Raw genomic sequence first — 22,287 nt, forward strand, 5'->3', positions numbered from 1 at the left:
GGTACCAAAGTCTCCATAATTGTAATGCCAACCTGAACTGCTAACTGAACTATGCATCTAGGGATCCAAGCCTGATTTGTAACAGGTGGTAAAAAAAAAAAACACAAAAAAGCAGAGGGATGCAGTCATAAACTTTCTTAGTAGTTACCGTTTCTTGAGAGGTGCCTGTGTGCTGGCACCTTTAGGTGCATTACCTAATTTGACCTTCACAACAACCTGAAAGAAGCAGGCATGACGCTAATCAACTGTGAGCTAGTGAAACTACAGGAAGAGTTCATCTTTCTGGTTAATCAGTATGATTAGGCAGGTAAATTCTTTGAAATTATTTGAAAATTTACAGATTGACCAAGCAATAAAGAGACCTTTCCTCTTCTTTCAGAGAGGGAGGAAGAGTCTAATTACCTGGGCTGAGCCACAGGTATCCTCCAGGCAGAAAGCCCCGAGGGGTTACTGAGAAAACAGGAAGAAGGAAAAGATCGAGGCAAGATTTGACACAGGCAACTGCATCAGATGTCTTGGAACTTGAGGGCATACAAATTTTCACTGAACTCTACACAACCCCAAATTAGAAAACGGGAGAGGAATGTGGATTTTTTATTTTTATTTTTTTTGCTACTAAAAATAATTCTTTCCTTTTATACCCAAGCCTATAAGAAAAAAAACAACAAAAAACAAACTCTGTATAAATTCTATTTTTTTTTTAAATTGATATGTCAGTCGCAAACTGCCTACTCAACAGTCATTCCTCTTCTCCTTAACCCCAAAACCCCAATGTGATGGGTGTGGCAACGTGCCCAGCTGAGAAAGCCCTTGAAATTTAGGTGGCTTTAAGACCCAGTTCTGACCAATGACATGTAACTAGAAGTCTACTTGGTGAGGTCTCTGGCTATCATTTTCCTGATAAGAAGGGACACACTTCGTTGGCATGAACCCTGAAGTCTTCCACTCTTCCCCATCTCCTCACCTAAAATACAGATTGGATCCCTGGGGAACAGCCAGCCATCATGTCAGCAACCATGAGAACAAGTTACAAGTTCCAGATGGCAGAGCAAGTGTCTAGACGGGGTGAGGGTAACGCAGGACCTTCTCCAGTGACCGCACCCACCCTGCCCTCCACTGGACTTCTTGCTGTGAGAAAAATCACTCCTGCCTGCTCCAAACCCTGGGGCTGAGTTTCTGATGCATATAGCCAAATTCAATGCCGATAAGGATACCTGAAAATCAATCCATCCTAAAAGAGCAGGAGTTTTAACTTGAATGGAAACAGGAGCCAGGTAGATCAGATGTGAGTAAATCTGACCAGGTGTATTCAAGTAAGAAATGGTGAGCTGGACAGGGCAGGCCAAGCGTACGCAAGCACTGTTCTCAGCTGCAGCCAACTGCTGCCATGTGGGATGCCAGCCCAGCATTCCTGCTGTGCCAGAACTTCTGGTTTCAAAGAGGGGCCCCAAATCTGGACTTTCACGTAAATTTTCCTAATTTAGAAATAATAACAACCAAGTTTTAAAAAATGTTTAATTTTGTACAGGTCAAAGAAGACACAGTTGTAGCAAAATTCAGCCTGAAGGCCACCAGTTTTTAACCGTAGCAGGGTTAAGGCACAATAACAGAACACCCGAGCTCTGGAGAGACAATAATGGCGAGCAGTTATATACTGAGCACTTATGGGTCAGACTGGGTTAAGGGCTTTCTTTATACCTGTTACCTTGTTTTTTCTTTCTGGCCACCCTATCAAGTACGTAATACTAACCCTGTTTTATCAATGAGGAAACTGAGGCTTGAAGAGGTTAAGTAACTTGCTGAGCCATAGAGCTAACATGTGGCAGGGCCAGGATTTCAGCCCAGGGCTGTCTAACCGCAAGGCCTGTGCCCTTATCCACCCTTCAGGAGGAATGCCCGCTGCATCTGGAAGCACAAAACCTGCTTCAGATCACTACTAGTCAGCCTGTGGAGAAATGAGTAGCAACCCTTGGAGAGACTTCCAAATCGCTTCTAAAAGAGACTCAGGCTCACATCCTCCTTCTGTGCGGCCCTTTAATAAAAAGAGCAAAGCTCCATCCAAATATTCTCTTGTTCACTACTTACTGAATGAATGAACATTTGTACATTGTACATGTAGCGCCTTTCCGTTTACTAAAGTGCTTTTAAATAGTATCTCACTTAATCTTCACATCAGCTTGGTAGTATTGTTACCACTGTTTGACAGATAATGAAATGGAGGATTAGAGAGATTAGTGGAGTTGTTCAAGACCCAGGCAATTAGCAGAGCCCACGCTCAAGCCCAGGTTTTCAGATGCCAAGCCCGCCTTCCCGCTATTCCAGCACACCTGGAAGTTGCTCCGCTTCCTCCACGGAGCTCCCCATCCCGCCAGCTCGCTTTAAAATCATCATTTGCTTGAACTAATTCCTATATAACTCTAAAGTAACTCCAATACGTCTGACAGCCCCCAGGTACCATATTTACGTTTTCATGAATAGCTTCATCCTAGAATATAGTCAGTGAAAGGACAAAAATAAATATATCAAGTAATACATTCAGAACTGGAATGTAAATGGGCACACACACATAAGTCTTAGAATCTAATCTTAGAAAGAAACAGCCAAAAAGGCCCACACAGCACAATGTGCATCTGGCCCCAGGGGAGGCTGCACGCTGCTTTAAACCTCAATTCAGGGAGAGAAGGAATCCTGGAATTCTGACTGGCATTTTGCTGTCAGAGGCACCAGCTGGGTGAAGAACAGAATGACTTTTCTTTTTTCTTTCTTTTTTTGAAAAAATAAATTTATTTATTTTTGGCTGCATTGAGTCTTCGCTGCTGCATGCGGGCTTTCTCTAGTTGCGAGAGCGGGGGCTATTCTTTGCTGCGGTACGTGGGCTTCTCATTGCGGTGGCTTCTCTTGTTGCAGAGCACGGGCTCTAGGCACGTGGGCTCAGTAGTTGTGGCTCGCGGGCTCTAGAGCGCAGGCTCAGTAGTTGTGGCGCACGGGCTTAGTTGCTCTGTGGCATGTGGGATCTTCCCGGAGGGCTTGAACCTGTGTCCCCTGCACTGGCAGGTGGATTCTTAACCACTGTGCCACCAGGGTAGTCCCCAGAATGACTTTTCATCATCTTCCAGAAAAAATACTAAGGACCAGATGGGGCCAAAAAAAAAAGGTACATGCCTCTGCAGAAATAAGTAGGTATTCTAGAAAGGCTGAAACCCTGACAAGTTCATCACAGTCTGCGACTTTGGAGTTAGGTGCTCACAGTACTGACTCTCCCTTGAGCCGAGGGGAAGGGGACAGGTAGGTGAACCAGGCCTACTGACCCCAGCTTGGTAGCTGATTTGGTGTGGGTGCCACAGAGGCTTCAAGGCCATCAGGACATCCCGGCCCATCTCAGACTCACTCACCTCACCACTAAGGTGGCTATAACCTCCTTCACAATTGGGTAGGCTTGTAATTAGCCTCTGTGACTGCCGGTGATCACGAGAAAATAAGTTCCATTACGGCAGGGGATTTGGCTCTTGTTCACTGAAATATGCCAACCCCCTAAAATGGTGCCTGACACACAGTAAGCTTCAGTAAATACTTGTTAAATAAATGAATTAATGATCTGGTGTTGGGACGGATCCTCCAAAGGCCAAGAGTAGACTTCCACTGATCCAGTCATTGGCTTGCCCATCCATGCAGTTCAAGCTCCTTGAGATCCAGGGTTGGGTCTAGTATATCGTCTTTCACTATCTCACTCCATTATACCCCCTTAACTGTGTCTCCAGTGTGCCACAGTCTGCCACCCCTGACCCTGTGACGCTCTTATTTAGCTTCTAAGAGCCCCTCATCACACACTATGTACTTCACCCCCTCACCCTTTGCAGTGTCAATGGCATGCCTGCTCTGTGCCAGGCACTGCGATAAACAAAGGCGGACAAAGGTGAAACACAACCGTCGCCTTCCAAAAGCTCACATCTTCTGAGGGAGCCAGGCACATAAATAATTAGAATACAATGTAATAAGCTCTACAATGGAGGTGCTATGGTCAAAGTCACAAACTGACAACCCTCAGCCCTAATCTAGCCCATATGGTGATTTAACTTTTATAATTAGTCGCTAACCTCGAAAACCGTGCTGCTTTCACATAAAATTTTAGACTGCCATCTCTTGGAAAAATCAGAAGAGCTGGCAGTACTGGACCTATATTCCCCACAGCATCAGCTGGCTGTGGCTAGATAGTGGTTACCCTTTGGAGGGTACATGTGGCCTCTGGTTTTTCCACAATCCCACCCCAGTCTCTCCCTACCATCTTCAGGCAATGAGGCCAAGGTTCAGTCACCAGCTTTTCTGTGTTGGCATGGCTGTTATCTGAGAGGAGGAATGATTCTCTGTACCCATATTTCTAAAATCAGTGAGAAAATGAAAGATAAACTAAAGGTCCATGTGGAACACTTAAAGACATGGTAGATATCTTATTTCTGATGAAAGTGAAGGATATTCCTACCTACGTGATATGTAAGTCAAATGTGTCTGTATCTTGTCCCCAGCATGCTGTACTCGGGCACCTGCATGGCCCATAAGGCCTCCCAGCAGAGATGCCCTCATCTGTTATAAACCTACTATAGGCCAATGAGCTGGGCAACTGAGAAGCCAGGTTGCCTGTTGCCCAGAAGCTCACTGTCTAGTGGGCCAGGCACATAGAAAGAAAATTAGTGCATAATGTGAGATGTTCTATAACAGGTACTATGGGAACTGAGAAGTAGCAGCCCTAAGTCGGCCTGGAGAAGTTAGGAAGAGCTGACAGCGAGGATTACCCTGAAGCCAGCTCTTGAAAAGGGCAGAGTTTTTTCAAATGGGCAGAGGAGGGTGAAAAGAAGTTCTGAGTAAACCGCTGAAAATAGTGCCCTGGCATTAAAAGCAATGCTCATCAAGATTACCCACCCTCTGCAAAGAGGCTGGATAAATTCCCACGATTCCAGGCCACTTGGAAAAGTTTCCAGGAAAGTAAGGCCAGTACGGATCCCCTTCCTGCCTGAAAACTGTAGAAAGCGCAGGTCACCACCAAGAGCAAATGTCCAGTTGTGTAATCCAACTTTACGTCACCAGCATGCCTCCCTGGCGTTTATCTGGCAGGAATAAAAACCCGGATCTTGGCTGGATTTTGAAACCTCCCAGTCCCTTGCTTCAGTTAACGTACAAAACTTCTTCACTGGGAATATAAAGCAATGCACAGAAACTACTCTGGCATCAAAAGAAAAAAGTTCCTCTTTCACTTCTTGCTAACAGGACAAATGCCGAGGAAGGGAATTCCCAAATCAAGATAGGAGGAAGGCTGACATTAAAGAGAAGAAGGAGAAAAAAATATGAAATACCAAATCCTTGCTCACTGAGTAATCGCTAACTCTTAGAGTGCATTTCTTCAGAATTTTTTAACACTCACCTCTGCAGTCAGAGTCGAAGAGGAATTCTTGCCAGTGAGATGATTCTCGGCTTGAGCTGACTCCTGTTGAGCTCGGCGCCCCATCTTGGCTCCCTGTAAGGAGAGATGAGGGGCATTGCTGACCCAAACGTCTTTGAGCCACTATGAGGAAGACAATCCTGCCAAGGTAAGCAAGGACTGGATTTATGATGACACGGTGGAGGATGGGATTTGAGCAACTTGAGTATATACTTAGAAAAGGCTCCAAACCCTTAAAACAAAGTGCCCATGGTCAGTTCTATACAGTAGAGCAGGAAATTCATGTACTGATCACAGTGTTTTCTTTTAATGGCCATAGACCTTTTCTACCCAAAGAAATGCAGCTAGAAATTCCTCTAGAGGGGGCAGGGACCTCATGCCATAGCCCAGGAAGAGTGTGGTCAAGGCTCCCATGTTCCTATGCGGGATTTTATGAAGGCCTAATTTCAAAGCTGTAGCTTGGCACGAAAATAGTTATCCAAAAGGCATTTGGGGGGGAAAGAAATTCCATGGTAACTGAAACCAGAGAAATACAGATAGCATTTGCTTTGACGTGTACACTACTTGGATTTGCACTTACAGTCATTAAAGGAAAGATGTTACAAGAATCTTGAGACATTAGCTTTGGACATCAGACCACTTCAAATTCTGAGTCATCAAATGAACCATCTGCACGTGTTTCCCAAAGCCCTGCTGGGGTGGAGGCTCTGTGTCTCAAATACCTCCCAGCACGTACACAAAACATTCTTTAGGCAGACTAGTGGGTGGTGAAATGTTTACATTTTTCTCAAAAAACAAAAAAAAAGCCAGCATTAATGTAAGCACTTTTCGATCTCATTTGATGTAGCTTCATTTGATTTCACAGTAACAGTGACTGGGATTCAGGCCATTTTACAAATAAGGAAACTGAGACCCAGGAAAGCAATTAAGTGGCAGATAAATCTAAGAGCTAAATCTTCTTCTACCTTCAAATCCTGAGTTCCTTCCACTATGCCCTGCTGGAATTTCTTTTAAGATGTTCTAAGACCTGACTGCATCAATAAACTGAGAGCAGTTACATGATACCTACATAAAAACCCTTACATAGTATTTACATGTCAAATTCTAATCAATCATTTAGGTTTCAGGGATGACAGAAACAATCTTTCTGACAATAAGCAGCTCGTTTTCTTCCCAAGACAGACAACTGCACTCCTTCACCTATGGCTGCCCTTTTCCATTTATCATAACGTTGGGTTTCTGAATACGGCATACTACATGCAGTGAGTTGTGCTCAAACAAAAATTCAAGGATCTTGTCTTTAAATGCTGTTTGTAGACGGTTTCTCTAATAATTGTCAAGTATTTTAAGGTTTTAAACTTTTTGAAGACCCTGTATAAATCCACAGGAATGACTGGCAGAAAACCTACTTTACTACCTGGTTTTATATGTTTTAAATCTATAGTCTGTTTATTGTTCATCTTCTGCCACTGAAATGTAAGCCCCATGAGGGCAGGGACTTAGTTTTTTTCACTGGTATATCCCGAGCAACTAGGACAACCAATGCCTGACAGACAGAAGGGGCTCAATAAATATTTGCTGAAAGAATGAATTTATAACTACATTCACATCCCCTGGTACTAAAAAAGCTCACATATCAGAAAGGCTTGGTGACATAATATTCTCCTTGGTCAGTCAAGCAACCTGCTTCTTCGTAGAACAATTTGCTCCCAATGCTCATATCTCCTCTCCAATTACTTAGAGGATCTCCGATGTTACTAGGGCACTTCAAAACATGTAGAGATTCCACAGCAGAAACTAAAGACCTGCCCTGTGGGCCAATCTTTTAGTGACTGTCATCTTTGATAATTTTAAAGGTAAAAAGGCTTGATGAGGCTGTGTTGGAGTTAAAACACACACACACACACACACACACACACACACACACACACACACACACACTGAACTTGGGTCTTGAATCTAGCTCAGCTTATTTATATATAAGCTTGGGTAAATCACAGCCTCAGAAGCAACAGTCGCTAACCTCTTCTAATAACTTAGCACATGCCAGCCACTGTGTTAAATGCTCTCCACGCACGCCTCATTTCATCTTCACTGCAACCCCTTTAAGTAGACATTAACATCTCCATTCTAGACATAAGGAAATCGAGGTTCCTGGAGGTTGACTTTTTTTAACCCATGCAACAGCTTTATACGCCCTCTGACCTCTGGGTCCCCCGAGCACCTAGCCACTCCCCTGCGTTATAAATCTTTATTTCCTTAACTATAAAACTGAGGTAACGCCCACCTCCCCATGAGGATTAGTGGCAAGAAAGGACCTCCCTGTCTAACGCCTTCCTTCCTTCCATGCATAAAACAGTACGGTTTTTACATCAACTTCTGCTATGAGATGTCCCAAGGGAAAAGCACTAGGATGAGTGCAAGCGTGACTCTGGCCAGGGCCCCTCCAGTCACCCTCAGATCTGTCCATTCTAGGGGAGTTGGCACTTGGAGCTCCAGAAAGCGGAGAGAAGCTGGGAAATTTCCCACCGGTCCCAGAGGCCGGCGGGGGCAGGATCTGTTTTCCACTCTTTGAGGATTTTAAAGAAAGCAAACCCTAGGCCAGCAGCCGAGGAGCTCACCGCTGCCTCAGGGGCGGGGCAAGGGAGGCCGCCTCCTCCCCGACCTCACCCCCGCAAGGCTCAGAGCCGGCCCGCTCAGGCCGCCACGGACAGGCCGGGCCGAGGGGACTCAGGGAAGCCGGGGCCGGCGGGGTCGCTCCTCCCCACCCGCTAATTCCTGGCCCCAAGCCCCCCGAGTCGGTCCTCACGGAGGTGGCCGAGCCGCGACGCCGCTCCTCGCCTAGGTCCAGCACGTCCTCCATCTCTGCGGCCGCCTGACGTCACTTCCTGGAAACCCAGCGGCCCAGTCGCGTCCCTGACGACGGCTCCGCCCTTCCATCCCAATACTTAAAGGGTCCGCCGCATCGTTCCTGGAGTCTACGTGCCAACCTCCAATTTAAACCAAACCTATCCTAAACCTGCCTTTTTTGACATCTGGAAAAAATCTCCAGATATTAAATCCTGATAAGGGTGCTCCTGTGGGACAGTGAACAGTTTTAGTCTTTAGAAACTGCCTACATCTGTAGCTCTGTTCAAACACATAAGTTGTCAAGTGCAAACACTGCTAGTAATAGTAGTAATTTTTCTGATGCCTTCCATTTGTAAAGCTCTTTGCAATGTACAGAGGACCTTCACAGTTATTAGCTCATGGGAAGGGCATAACAACCTTGTGTGGGAAGCAAGATAAGTTGTATTGTCTCCAATGGACAGATGAAAGAACAGGCACACAGAGGGTCAGGTGCCAATAGATGATTTACAATGAAAAGAGCAATATACATAATCTCTGCCTTCAAGAATACAGAGCCGCTGAAGCAACACATCAAAAACCTGTGTACTGGGCTTCTCTGGTGGCGCAGTTGTTGGGAGTCCGCCTGCCGATGCAGGGGACGTGGGTTCGTGCCCCGGTCTGGGAAGATCCCACATGCCGTGGAGTGGCTGGGCCTGTGAGCCATGGCCGCTGGGCCTGGGCGTCCAGAACCTGTGCTCTGCGGCGGGAGAGGCCACAGCAGTGAGAGGCCCGCGTACCGCAAAAAAAAAAAAAAACCTGTGTACTAATAACTTTCAAAAGTACAAATAATCCCTCCAAGACCCCATGAAGTGAGCAGGAGCAGTATCTCTAGTCAACAACTGAAGACACTCAGGTGCAGAGCAATGCCTTGAGGAAAATCACCTGAGTGTTAAGCAGCAGAGCCAGGTGCTTTCTAACACCAGATCTTACTGAAGAATTTTTCTCTGGTGCATGTTACTGGGTGCCAGCCAGTCTCCTGGGCCAGCAGAGGAAGACGGCCCCCAAATTCCCAGTCTAATGGGACAAGCGAGTTGAGTCTTCATTGACTCTCCATGTAAGATCCCCACGTCAATGCCACTGACCAGTCCCTAGTACTGAGGACCCCCAGCCGGGACCCCAGAAGATGGGCTCATGACCCTGAAAGTGAACAATGTCCCCAACACCATGCCTGGGGTAAGGCTTAGATGACTACCTCTTAAAAGTGAGGACTTGGAAGTGGGATTAATGACTCTAAAACAGGAATGCAGGATTTCTTAAATGCCTAGTAAATTATTCAGTTCAACCATTTATCAATACATGTTTACTGGGTAGGGCTATGCGTTAGCATGCCTGTGACAACAACAGTACTGCCTGGATGTCAGAAGAGTTGAAGCCTCATCCTAGCTCTGCTGCTAACTACCTGTGTAGCCAGGCAGAGCCCTCTCTGGACCTCAGCTTCCTCCCTTGTAGTGGCTCTTAGAGATTACCCCTAAAATCTTTCACTCACAAACTCTGATTCTCAGTGAGGAAAATACCCTGTTAGATTTTAGCCTGAAGAAACATTCACTGCCAAAAACCCAGGATGGATGAAATATAGGCTCCAGTGAAGCCCTTGTTCCCTTCTTCCTTGGCACCAGATGACGAAGAAGGGGTTAATCTTTGGATTATTCCATTTCTTGTGATCTCTGTTGAACAATAATCAATATCGAGGCTGCAAAGAATAAAGAGCTTTATTGGGGGGGGGTCTTAAGAATTGCAATTCAGGAGACACAGATTCTGGTAAAGTCAAAAGAGTGTTCCAGGGAAGAGAAAGGGTCAGGGGCTTACAAAGGCAAAAGCCACAAGGCTGTACTCTGACACAAGAAAGGAAATATTTGTCATTAAGGAATCATGAGTTATTTTAGAGTAAGGGTCTGATCAGTAGATAGGCTGTCACGAGTTATTATAAGGTAGGGGTCTGATAACTATCTTGAGTTTCTGGCAGATCTTCTGAATGCCTTCATTAGGACAATAAGTGGTCAAAAGGTCAGATTTTATCCAAGCTGAGACTCACACACTTCACACTTCCTCAAAGGCCTCTGGTTCCATTTTAGAGAGCTCTTAGCAATACCGACTCCATTTCTATTTTCCTTCCACTGCTCATAGCCACACCACCACCACTTTAGAGCTAATTTCCAGGACTCCACTCTCACTTCTTCCCCAAATTCCTGAAAGCAAAGGGTGCACATTCTGGGCAGAAAGAAGCCCTGGAGTAGGGCTTTCCAAACCTTGCTGGGCACCTGGATCGCCAGATCTTACTGAAGTATTTTTCTCTGGTGCATGTTACTGGCACCCAGTAGCATGAAGTTTGTTAAAAATACATGCGTCAGTGCCCCGTCCCTGTAGACTCTGATTTGGTACAGGTGGGGTGCAGAAGGACATCACTTTAATAATTTTCCCTCTCATTTTACAAGTATTTACTTGAAGGTCTCAGTAGGGCCTTCCCTGATTTTAAATTGCAGCGTGCCCCCAACCTAGGCACTCTGTCTCCTCTTTCCCTGCTTCATTCTCCACCATGGCACTCACCTTTGATCATACTACATTATTTACATATTTAGCTCATTTATTGCATTTCCCACGGCCCTACTTCCACTTCTAGATGTGAAGTCCATAAGAGAATGGTTTGGTTTGCTTTGTTCACTGTTGCATCTACAGAGCCTAGAACAGTGCCTGGCATATAGTAGACGTCAAAAATATTTCTCAAATGATAGCTGAATTCCAGAGTCAGTAGAGCACAGTAGTTAAATGCATAGACTCCGGCAATAGATTTTCTGGGTCCAAATCTCAGTGTTGACACCCACTGACTCTATGACCTAAAAGTAATTCAAAAGCAAGTTACCTTAAGCTTTCTACACTTAGGATTCCTCATGTTTTATGCAAATAAAAATAATGTCTTCCAAACCAGAGAGCCCTTGTTAAATATCACCTCCACCACTCACAAGCCTCTTAAATGGGTCTATGCCTCACTGTCCTCAACTTAAACTGATCAACCAGGGCCCTGGGGATGCAGAGAATCTCCCTTCAGTTAGTGGCCTATGAGCCAGGGGCAGGAACCAGACCTCGCAGGAAGGGTCTGGAAGGCTAGGGCGAGGTGGGCTGGGTGGCAGGGAGCAGCGCTGAGTCCCAGGAAAGTGATCAATTCAGAGACAATCCTGGGGACGGGCTCGGGCATGGTGGCTTGCCCTCCCTAAGCTTTTGATGGGAAAAGACCTAGAAACTTAGGCTGAGAAAAGGAACGAAAGCGGAGAGAAAACCTCCCCTCACCCATCTGGGAAATGGGCTCGGGCCAACTGCTGACTCTGCGCTGGCTGGCGCAGCTCCCCGCGGAACCCTCGGCGGGGAGGAAGGCCGCGAACATCTGGAGGACATTTCTGTGAGAGGGGCTGCAGAGCGGGACCGGGAAGGGAAAAGTGCACTTGTACGCACGTCGGGCCGAGAGGGAAGCTGTTCCCCAGGGCACTCGGTCTTGTTTTCCTCGTCCTCTTTCGCGGCCCCTTCTCCGCAGGCCCCCAGCCTCACCCCCCCCACCCCCACCCCCGGCCCTCCCGGCCTTCCCGGCTCCGACCCGCGGAACCTCCTTCACTGGCGGCCTCGCCTCGCCAGAGGGCACCCTTGATCTGCCGGAAAACGCCACCATTTTTCAATGCCCCTGGAGCATCTCCAAGCTTCCGCGAGCCACCCGACTCCAATCTTGTCAATGAAGAATCGGGGCCAGGATCGCCGCGGGGCCGAACCCAGTTCCAACGCCGCTCCCAGGCCGGGCGTCAGCCCCACCGAGGGTGGGCACGGCCGCCCCTGCCCAGGCCCCGCGCGCTCGCCGGCCCCTGCCCAGTGTCCCGCCAGGCCCGGGGGCCGGCCTGGACGGGGGGCCTGGGAGGGAGCAGAGACGCGCCGAGGAGAGGACGGACTGACAGCTGGCGAGAGGGCGAAGGAGTTGGGGTAGAAGGAGGGAGGGGATTCATCGGAGTAACTTTCCAGAAAAACAGTCAACGTGTAGCAGGAGTGACTCCAAGAGGGTAAAAAAAGTTCAGTTACCACGTCGATCGAGAGGACTCGCGAAGTATTTTTCAAATGGGCTCGGCTTTTCCTGTGCCTGTTTAAAACATTAAAATCGTGCCGCAAAAGAGGCTGCGTGCGCTGGTCCCTCCCCCCACCCCTCCCCCTACCTCCCCCCCACCCCTCCCCCCACCTCCCCCCCACCTCCCCCCCACCTCCCCTCGCCCCCTTCCCCCCCACCCCGCCCCGGGCCAGAAACGTCATGGGAGGGAGGTATAAAATTTCAGCGGAGAGAAATAGAGAAAGCAGTGTGTGTGCATGTGAGTGTGTGAGAGAGAGGGAGAGGAGCTTGAGGGAGAGGGAGAGGGAGAGAGAGGGAAGCTGGAGGGAGAGAAAGGGAGGGAACCAGAAAGCCAAGTCCAAGGGAATGAGCAAGAGAGGCGAGAGATAGGGGAAGAAGCATGAGAAAGAAGGAATAACAGCTTTCCGGAGGAGGCGTGCAGTGAACTGGCTTCTATTTTCTTTTTCTTTTCTTTTGTATCTTTTAAAGAGAAGCAGGGAACAGAAGCAATGGCCGAGGCAGAAGACAAGCCGAGGTGCTGGTGACCTGGGCGACCAAGTGGATTACTGGGGCTGCTCTCCAGGGGCTGTCCCCCCTGCCTTCCAATTGCACATAAGCCCACATCCCAGCCAATGAAGATGAGAGGCAGCGTGAACAGAGTCATTTAGAAAGCCCCCGGGGAAGTGTAAACAAAAGAGAAAGCATGAATGGTGTGCCCGAGAGACAAGTGTGTCCTGTGCTGTCCCCATCTTTAGCTGGGCCAGCAGCGGCCTAGCCCTGCCTCTCCCCACCTACTCACTGGTGATTTTTTTTTTTTCTTTTCTTTTCCATCCTCTTTTCTTATTCTCCTTCAGGGCAAGGCAAGGATTTTGATTTTGGGACCCAGCCATGGTCCTTCTGCTCCTTCTTTAAAATACCCACTTTCTCCCCATCGCCAAGCGGCCGTTTGGCAATATCAGATATCTGCTCTATTTATTTTTACCTAAGGAAAAACTCCAGCTCCCTTCCCACTCCCAGCTGCCTTGCCACCCCTCCCAGCCCTCTGCTTGCCCTCCACCTGGCCTGCTGGGAGTCAGAGCCCAGCAGAACCTGTTTAGACAAATGGAGAAGAAACCCAGAGCTTCAAGGCACACAGTCGGCGTCTTCGTGCTCAGGGTTGCCAGCGCTTCCTGGAAGTCCTGAAGCTCTCGCAGTGCAGTGAGTTCATGCACCTTCTTGCCAAGCCTCAGTCTTCGGGATCTAGGGAGGCCGCCTGGTTTTCCTCCCTCCTTCTGCACGTCTGCTGGGGTCTCCTCCTCACCAGGCCTCGCAGCCCCCGGGCCTCTCTCCCCTGCTCACGCATGAAGATGCACTTGCAAAGGGCTCTGGTGGTCCTGGCCCTGCTGAACTTTGCCACGGTCAGTCTCTCCATGTCCACTTGCACCACCTTGGACTTCGACCACATCAAGAGGAAGCGGGTGGAAGCCATTAGGGGACAGATCTTGAGCAAACTCAGGCTCACCAGTCCCCCCGATCCATCGGTGTTGGCCAACATCCCCACCCAGGTCCTGGACCTTTACAACAGCACCCGAGAGCTGCTGGAAGAGGTGCACGGGGAGAGGGGAGACGACTGCACTCAGGAAAACACCGAGTCGGAGTACTATGCCAAAGAAATCTATAAATTCGACATGATCCACGGGCTGGAGGAGCACAGTAAGTCCAAATTCCCGCTGGGGTGTCTGCTCTGGAGGGTCTGACCTGGAGTGGGGAGCTCCACAGAGGGGGGCCTAGCGGTAGCCACACAGCAGGGTGCCCGGGGCTCACCCGCACCGGCTGGGGAGGTGCGATGCGCAGCTGGGGCTGGGGAGGTGGGTGGGGAGGGAGACAGAGGCACTCTGGTGAGAGTCGAGTGCTGCCGGGAGGCCGGGGGCCCCGGAGCTGAGCAGCTTGCTGAACTCACATCACATGAATTTGGAGTGACATTGCGCTGTCCCGTTAGCACGCGTGCTGTGGCACGTGTGGTCAGATGGGTGCGTGTAGGTGCCATAAAGGGGCAGGGCTGGCTCTCTCATGAGCGAGGCCGTGCGGTTCCATGAGCTGGAGACCTCGGTCTTCTCCCTGCTTTTCACACCTCATTGTGACACGTCTCACGTTCTGTTTTTCCAGTTCTGGGGAAGAAGAGTATACCTGCCCCAAGTTACTGTCTGTCCAGCTTTTTGAGGCCCAGGCAAGGGACAGCTTCTCGCTGCCTAGGCCCTTCAGTCCACACCATGCCTGTGACCCATGTGAGCTGTGTGCGTGAGGGAAGGGGATGCGCCTGTGTTCACGTGGCTGTGTGCTTTAAAGCGATGTGTAGTCTGGTTTCGTACGGTACACAGATTCATGGGTGCAAAATGGGCGTCTTCCGGGCCCGTGGACACGGGGAAAGCGGGGATGTGGCTCTGGATGTGTAGATGGCGGCCGGCAGCCCTTTTGTGTCTGCGTGTCAGGGGGAGAGTGGGTGGGAGGTGTGGCTGTGGATACAGAGGGGACGTGTGTCTGGGAGTGTGTCTTCCCAGGAAGCTCCCGTCTGTGCCGAGAAGCTGGGAGGCTTCTGGGTGAGACGTCTGTGTGTGTTTGTACACGTGTGGAAGTCATGTGTATTTACTGAACGGGGATTTAAAAAACCTCAATACAACAGAGAGAGACTTGGCAGATGCTGGGAAACTGACAGCCCAGGAAGGAGGAATGTGAGCCACTCACAGGCCAGGGACTCTGGGAATAGCTCTGTTTGCTTTTCCTACCAGCAGGTGTCCTCGACGCCCAGGCTACCTCAGCCTTGGCTCACCTGAGAGGTGGGCAGTGCCCAGAGTGGGGGGTGGGAGAATGGGATGGAACAGGCAAGGTGAGGGTGGTCAGCGGGGGTGCTGCAGGGGCTGAAAGGAACTTGGCTAGAGAGAAGGAGGAGTGGGCAGCCGATGGATGGACCGGCTCTGGCAGAAGGTGCCAGAGGCCTCACCGGGAGCTGGCCCGTGCCAGGCCCAGGAGCCTGCGGTTGCTGGCGAGGGGCTCCCGCTCCGGCTTCCTGTGGCTGCGTTAGGAGGTGGCTCCCGTGTGGGGTGGTGGCCGGAGAGTGAAGCACAGCTAGTGTTCCCTGGCCAGGGTTCTCTAGGTGAGGCTGACTCAGGGTCCTCAGGGGACTGTGGTTCCCAGAGGCACCAGCAGCTGAATGGCTGAACCCCCAACCCCCTGGGCACCCACAAAGGCAGGACATAGTGGCCAAACATCGGAGAAGGGTGGAAAGCTGACGCCTGCGGGAGAGGTGTGAGGAGAGTCCAGGGCAAGAGGAACAGACTCCGGGCCTTAAGGATCCGGGCCAGGAGGAGGAGTCCCGGGAAGAGGGATCTACGTCACCGGGGCCCACGCCGCCTGGAATCCCAAGCTGAGAACAAATGAGCCAGAGACATGTAAGGGCACCCAGGTGCCAGTGGACATGTGTGCAGAGACTCAGAGTACAATTAGTGGACAGCCCTGGGGACAGCCAGGACAGGGCTGCACAGATGCTGGGCAGCCCCGGGCTGCAGCACCAGGACCTTCCTTGAAACTGCAGTAGGTGAGGGTGGCCCTGGGGCCACAGAGCCATGATCAGGCCAGGAAGAAACCTGGCACGGTGGGCAGGATGTGACTTGAGATATCATGAAGGGTCCGGGGCCCTGTGGGACACGGGTGATGCCAGTGAGCCTTGCAGGTGCAAACAGGAAGCAGGCCCAGACTCTGCAGCTGTTGGAGGTGACACAGAGGCTGAGCAGACGCAGGCCTGGCCTGCCCTCGGGCTGGTCAGGTGTTGAGCCAGTCCCAGAGAGACAGATGCACGAGGCACACTAATTATAAAGAGGCCGTGGGCAGATGCAAACGTCTAACAGATGCTGAGAGCGAGCAGAGAGCCACCCTCCAAGGTCGGGGCGAGGGAAGCCTAGTGTCTAGAACTCCTGAGGGTGGGCCGGGGTCTACGAGTGGGGCACTGGTAGGATCTGAGTGCCAGAGCTCCTGCTGCCGAGGTGATGAGATCACATTCCCTTCCACATTTCATCACTCCCAGCCCCTTCCGGTACCCCGTGGACAGGCTGTCAGAGGGAAGTGACAGCAGGAGCTGGGGCAAGGAGACAAGGGTGCCTGGAGTGCGAAGTGCAAGAAGGACTAACTTCCAGTGGCGTAGGGGAAAGGGCATCAAGGTGAGAGCAAAGAGGATAAGACTGTTCTCTGGCTCTGCCCTGTCAGATGGGTACCCTGATTTCCCTACTTTCCAGATAAGGAGACTGCAACATGCATCAATTAAGTGATTTGCCCCAAGAGAACCAGGGTTGTAACCTAGACATTCTCCCTAGAGAATGCATGCTGTTAAACAATAATGCAAAACATAAAATATGCATTGTAAGTCCCACCTTTAACCTTTGGGCTCCAAGAGAACTTTGGTTTATGATATGAAGGAATCACATGCTGGACCAAGCAGGTGGGCATAGGAGCTATTACTATATGTTAGTAACCCTGGTGGCAGATTGCTTAGGGATCACTGGGTGTGCTCTTTCTTAGCTCTGCCTGTTTTTATGGCCTGGAGATTCATCCTGCCACAAACGTTCTCCCAAATTCAACAAAAGTGTTTTCATTATCTGCTTAAGACTCTCAAGCAGGTTAAGCAACTACACCATGTGGAATTGAGCTAGTCACACCTCTGACCCTCAGTTTCCTCATCTGTAAAGTCAGAGATAATCTCTACGCTCCCTTCCAGCTGAGACAATTCTTTGTATACATCTGGGATGATTCAACAGGTCTCTGCTGGGGAGTGAAGGCAAGACTCATGTATATCTTATTCCTATATAATTGTCCAGGATTTTGCTATGGGAAGCGGGTAGAGGCTTTCTCTGACCCACGTGGTGGGGAAGCACACAGCTTTTTCAGTTCTTTTGTCATCCTTGTTATCAAGATATCACCAGTGTAGGTGCTGTTTTAACTTCTGGCTTGTAATTATCTGGCAGGAGACTCTTTATGTGTCTGGCAGGAGACTCTTGTTTTCATCCGAGGTCTGACGCTAAGACAACCAGCGAACCCAGAGTTCATGAGCAAAGAGAAAACGATATTTTAGCGTTTCTTTTCTGGATGCTACTTTTAGATCTTGTTCATTCTGAAAATTAAAAGAGGTTTCTTATTGAAAGAACTCATTTGATCTAAGTGCCAGTGCTCTCTGCACGCTAGGTCAGTGTTTCTCCAAGTGTGGACTAGAGACTAGGTCAATGTGAAAAACATGAATTCCCAGTCCCTAGCCTACCCTTACAGAATCAGAATCTCTGGGGGTGTCGTCTTGAAGTATCTGTATTTTTAACAAGCTCCGTATTGATTTTTAAGTTCACTGACGCTTAAGACTCAGTGAACGAGGGCAAAACCTTTCCTTAGAAGGCCTGCAAACACAAGAGCCCACAGAGCCCAGGCCGCTGATGCAAATGATCTAGAGGAAAGGCTGCAGCACAGGGACCATGACAAACTGCACAGGACACTTGGCTTCGGGGTCATGGAGAGAATAGGGTGTATGGGGAGACTGGTGGCGGGGGGACTTGGAACTGCCCATGTCCCATTAAAAGAGGGCGCCCACCACTCAGCTCCTGCCAATTTTTGCCTTGGGGAATGTAGGTCCACCATGATTAGATCTTAACTGCTTCCCAGAAGAGCAGAAAATCTTTCTGTGAAATTTCCCAACTTTTAACCTGGGCTTAAAATGTTTATGGGCTTCTAATTCAAAATTTTACAAAACAATGCATTGGCCAAACAATATTTTAACGGATTAACATTTAAAGGTTAACCTATTTAAAGGTTGAATCCTTAAAGCTGTGGTTTATCAGAACATCTGGATGCCATGGTACCCTTTGCAGAGCACTATAAACTGTGGTTCTCAATCCTGGCTACACATTAGAATCATCTGGAGATCTTAAAAAAAAAAAAAAAAGCTCTGGACCCACCCATACTCCAGTGAGGTAATCAGAATCTCTGGGGATTAGGTCCAGGCATCATCTGTTTTTAAAGCTCTCCAGGTGATTCTAAGGAACAGCTAGGTAGAGGAGCACTGCCACACTGATATACGTAGTCCCATCATTGGAACCAGAAGTAATTTTACTAGCAGAAATGATGAGCACAAGCAGAAGTACATCTAGGAGCCCAGGTGTCTGAAAGCATTAAAAAATGCCCGGTCTAAACATGGTCAGCTGTTTCCAGATTTTTCCATGAATACCCTGCATGAATATTCTTTGCTTAGTTTTCTCTCCCTATAGTAAAAAGGAGAAAATAGCACCCATTAATATATATACTTTGTGTGCAATAGAAAAAGTTGGTCATAATTTAATTTGTAAAGGTGGACCTCCTAGGCCAGCTCTCAATAATACTAGTGTTCTGCAGAAGCATGGCTTAATCACAAAAATGGGAAGTGGTTTTTGTCTGAGGCATAAGTTGGCACTCTAGCCCCATTTCATGGAATCCTGCTACAGTTTGTTGGTGAAATCACCCCTCCACTAAATGATCTCTGAGGTCCCCTCCAACTTCCAGAGTCTTTGCTTCAGTAAATGAGGTCAGAAGACCTGGGTTCAAATCCCACCTCTGCCACTTACTGTGTGAGTGATCTCGGAAGAGTGATTTAACTTTCCTGATACTTACTTTTCTCATTTGTAAAATGATAAATTTTACTTATTCTCATTCTCCTCAAGGATTGTTAGAGGGTCAGATGAGTTAATAGAAGTTCTATGAAATGTAAGATAGTGTTATTACATTTTGTTTATTTATTTATACTCTGGCTCATTCCACAAATTATTTAAAGCGTGGATTTAATTGTCAGGAAGATTATGTTTACATTTTATTTCCTCTCCTATACAGTTCTTTTAAAATCACTAATGATTGTGTCTGAGCTTTGCTTGCTAGTGTCAGTTTGCTTGTGTCAACTAATTCATGTGTGACCCTGGCCAAGACCCTCTGGGCACGAATTTATCTGAAGTGGGTTGCACTAGATGACCCCTAATGTCCCTTCTGAGTCTGTTACAAATCTGTAGATCCCAGGGATAAAATATGACCTTTCCATCCCCTTGAAATCTCCTTGAAATTCCCACCAAGAGGAGTCTAGCTTGGGGAACAGATACCTGATTGATGGGCTGGAAGAAACAAGGAGGAAGGGTGACGAGGGTGTCCTGAAGACCCGCTTGGCTCGTCATCCCCCGTCCCCTGGCTCCCCACTGTCTTGCCCCCCAGTCTGACTCTCCTCACTGGCACGGGCCATTTTCTGTTCCCCTTTTCCTTTTTATAGCAACGCACACACTGTGCTGACGTATCTTTTATTCCCTCTTTCAACAGTTACTGGAGGTACTAGTCTAACTGAAGCCATATTGATGACAGCTCCTCTGAGACCCAAGTATGTCAGTACTTGAGAAGGTTTCCCTTCCAAGGAGCTTACCCATGTCCAGAGGGTTACAGGCTTGCAAACTCAAAAATTAAACGGCCATCATGATCCCTCTTTCTGGTTTTATCCGAAATGGTTTAAGGAATAGTTGGCAGTATTCGTTCTTTCAAAGCCAGTTATTAATCAGGGCTTCATTAGCTAGCATTCACACATTTGTTTTCCCAACATCTGTTCCATTAATTTTCTAAGAACCAGTGTCAGACCCACCAGATGGCAACTTCCAGAAACACTCACTCATCCTTTCCTACAGCTCAGTAGCGCATGTGCCTGTGTCCAGGCCTCTGATCTCCCGCCCTGTCCATGACTTCCTAAACCCCCCCTGGGGTGATTATGGGCTTGTTCCAGCCATGTTCATTATGTGTGGAATCTGGGTCTCTGGGCTTGAGTTTCAAGTTCTGGCTATTGTTACCATTTGTGTAGAAAGTTTTTCTCTGGGTGTTAATGCTGCTCAGACCTTGAGGTTGTAAAGAAATGACAGGATCTTCCTGTCTCCTTTATCTGGCTCTGAGGGGGTGGGAAAGAGCATGTGCGGCCTTCTGTCTTGTGGATGGAGGTTCAGAGGCCAGCAGGGTGACAGAGGCTGGCATAGCGTGTGCTGTCAGGGAAAGTAACCCTTAGAGAGACAGGAGCCAATGGTGATAGACCGGCTTAGTCTAAAGAAACATCTGGGGGGTCTGCCAGGCTCCAGATGTGTGGGCTCCTTGTCACACCAGTGCTGTCTCATTAGATCCAGAGTGTCACTTTCTATGACTGCCTACTGTTAATAATATACAATCCAGCCCCTCGGTCTGACGTTTCAGCCTCCCCACAGGTGGACCCCAATCTACTGTCTTGACCTTGTCTCACGGGCTCCAGCCTGGCTGCTTCAGGTCCCTCTTACTCACGTGCGTTTGCTCCCCTCCCTGCCTGTGCTTCCAGCAGTCCTTTCATGTAAAATTCTTTCCTTTGCATCCTTAGACCCTTTCCTCCTGCAGGACACAGATTAAATAATCACCCAGATTAAATAATCACCACTTCCACGAAGTGCTCTCAACCCTCTCCCTCCTCTGACCTGTTTGCAGCAACTCCTAGGCTTCTCCAAAGGCCCTTAGCACTTTCCCTCTGGTCCTGTTGTTTGGTCCATGTACTAACAGCCTCCCCTGGATATTAATCTCCTTGAAGGCGGGGGCCCTGCCTCTTCCTTTTTGCTTCCCAGTGTTAGCCTGTGCTTGGCACATAGTATTTGTTCACTGCATGTCTGATGAATGAATGAATGCCTGAATGAACAAACGCATGAATGAATCAACTAGCTAACAATGATTAAACTGCTAGAGGAAATTGCTGATATCACTGGAGAATCTGTATTTTCTAAAAGAGTAGGAAAGCAGGTTGGAGAGCCTGCCAGAGTGGGGATGGCGAGGTGAGGGGTCGGAGGGGCCAGTTGTTAGTGCCATGTCCTGGGGCACCATGTCCTGCTTCACCATGAGGCCTATGTGTGGTTCCAGGGCCACCCCGGATCTTCCTTGGGTTTTTCCACCTTTAGGTCTGAGGCCTCAAGCTTCTAGAGAGGTCACAGGTGGAACACTGGCCCCTTGGTGAGTGTCTGCTGGCAGCACACTGTCCCTGTGGGTCTCGCTCATGCTGTGCCTCCCCCCACTGCTCTGCCTCCTAGATGACCTGGCCGTCTGTCCCAAAGGAATCACGTCCAAGATTTTCCGCTTCAACGTGTCCTCAGTGGAGAAAAATGAAACCAACCTGTTCCGAGCGGAATTCCGGGTCTTGCGGATGCCCAACCCCAGCTCCAAGCGCAGCGAGCAGAGGATTGAGCTCTTCCAGGTGAGCCCCCTCCCAGGACAGACACCACTCAGGCGGGAAAGCTGGTTCCTTGGCCAGATTGGGCCTCCACGCTGCTCAGAGTTCAGCAGACCTGGGTGTGAGTCCTACCTTCTCTGAGCCTTAGTTTCTGTATCTGTGTCTGTCGTTAAGAGGATTAAGACTTAACCGGAGGAACTCAAAGGAACATTTAAGAAGTCTTAGTTTGCTGTTGCTGCCCCTCTCCGTCCTCCTACATCATGACACGCGGGTGCCCTGTCCTGGCCTCGGGACTTATTCCTTCCTCTGCCCTGTAGATCCTCCAGCCGGATGAGCACATAGCCAAGCAGCGCTATCTCGATGGCAAGAATCTGCCCACGCGGGGCACTGCTGAGTGGCTGTCTTTCGACGTCACAGACACTGTGCGTGAATGGCTCTTACGAAGAGGTAGGTGGACTCAGGATGAGCATTTTGGAAGGAACCTCAGGTCTCTTGGTCCTTCATGACACAGAGGGAAGAGGCCAGAACTAGGGGAGACACAGATCTGGGTTCAAAGCCTAGCTTTGCCATTGACCTGTTGTGTGTCCTTTATTCGTTCACTCAACTGATATTGACTAAATGCTCACTCTGAGCCAGGCCCTGGGGATTCAGCAG

General features: G+C 49.0%; 2 protein-coding genes across 8 annotated transcripts in view; one reads left to right on the forward strand and one right to left on the reverse strand.

Moving 5' to 3' along the window:
- The window catches only part of IFT43 (intraflagellar transport 43), an 88,104-nt gene extending 79,794 nt beyond the window's left edge, over positions 1–8,310 (reverse strand). For 3 of the 6 annotated variants that reach the window (XM_067730007.1, XM_067730009.1, XM_067730004.1), the window contains exons 1-2: positions 8,241–8,310; positions 5,414–5,506 (exon numbers count right to left, since the gene is read on the reverse strand). In XM_067730007.1, the coding sequence (XP_067586108.1) occupies positions 5,414–5,506; positions 8,241–8,294 (147 nt within the window). In that variant the 5' untranslated portion in view covers positions 8,295–8,310. Of the gene's footprint in view, positions 1–5,413; positions 5,507–5,662; positions 5,740–8,052; positions 8,189–8,240 lie in introns of those variants that run through there. The other 3 variants (XM_067730006.1, XM_067730008.1, XM_067730005.1) reach the window with 3 other exon arrangements.
- Positions 5,164–22,287, forward strand: part of TGFB3 (transforming growth factor beta 3) — a 28,531-nt gene continuing 11,407 nt past the window's right edge. Inside the window, exons 1-4 of one of the 2 annotated variants that reach the window (XM_067730002.1) lie at positions 5,164–5,579; positions 12,885–14,087; positions 21,494–21,657; positions 21,951–22,080. In XM_067730002.1, coding sequence (XP_067586103.1) covers positions 13,601–14,087; positions 21,494–21,657; positions 21,951–22,080 — 781 coding nt within the window. In that variant the 5' untranslated portion in view covers positions 5,164–5,579; positions 12,885–13,600. Of the gene's footprint in view, positions 5,580–12,088; positions 12,355–12,884; positions 14,088–21,493; positions 21,658–21,950; positions 22,081–22,287 lie in introns of those variants that run through there. The other variant, XM_067730003.1, reaches the window with a different exon arrangement.

This window comes from Pseudorca crassidens, chromosome 1 (assembly GCF_039906515.1).
Source record: "Pseudorca crassidens isolate mPseCra1 chromosome 1, mPseCra1.hap1, whole genome shotgun sequence".
Classification (NCBI taxonomy): Eukaryota; Metazoa; Chordata; class Mammalia; order Artiodactyla; family Delphinidae; genus Pseudorca; species Pseudorca crassidens.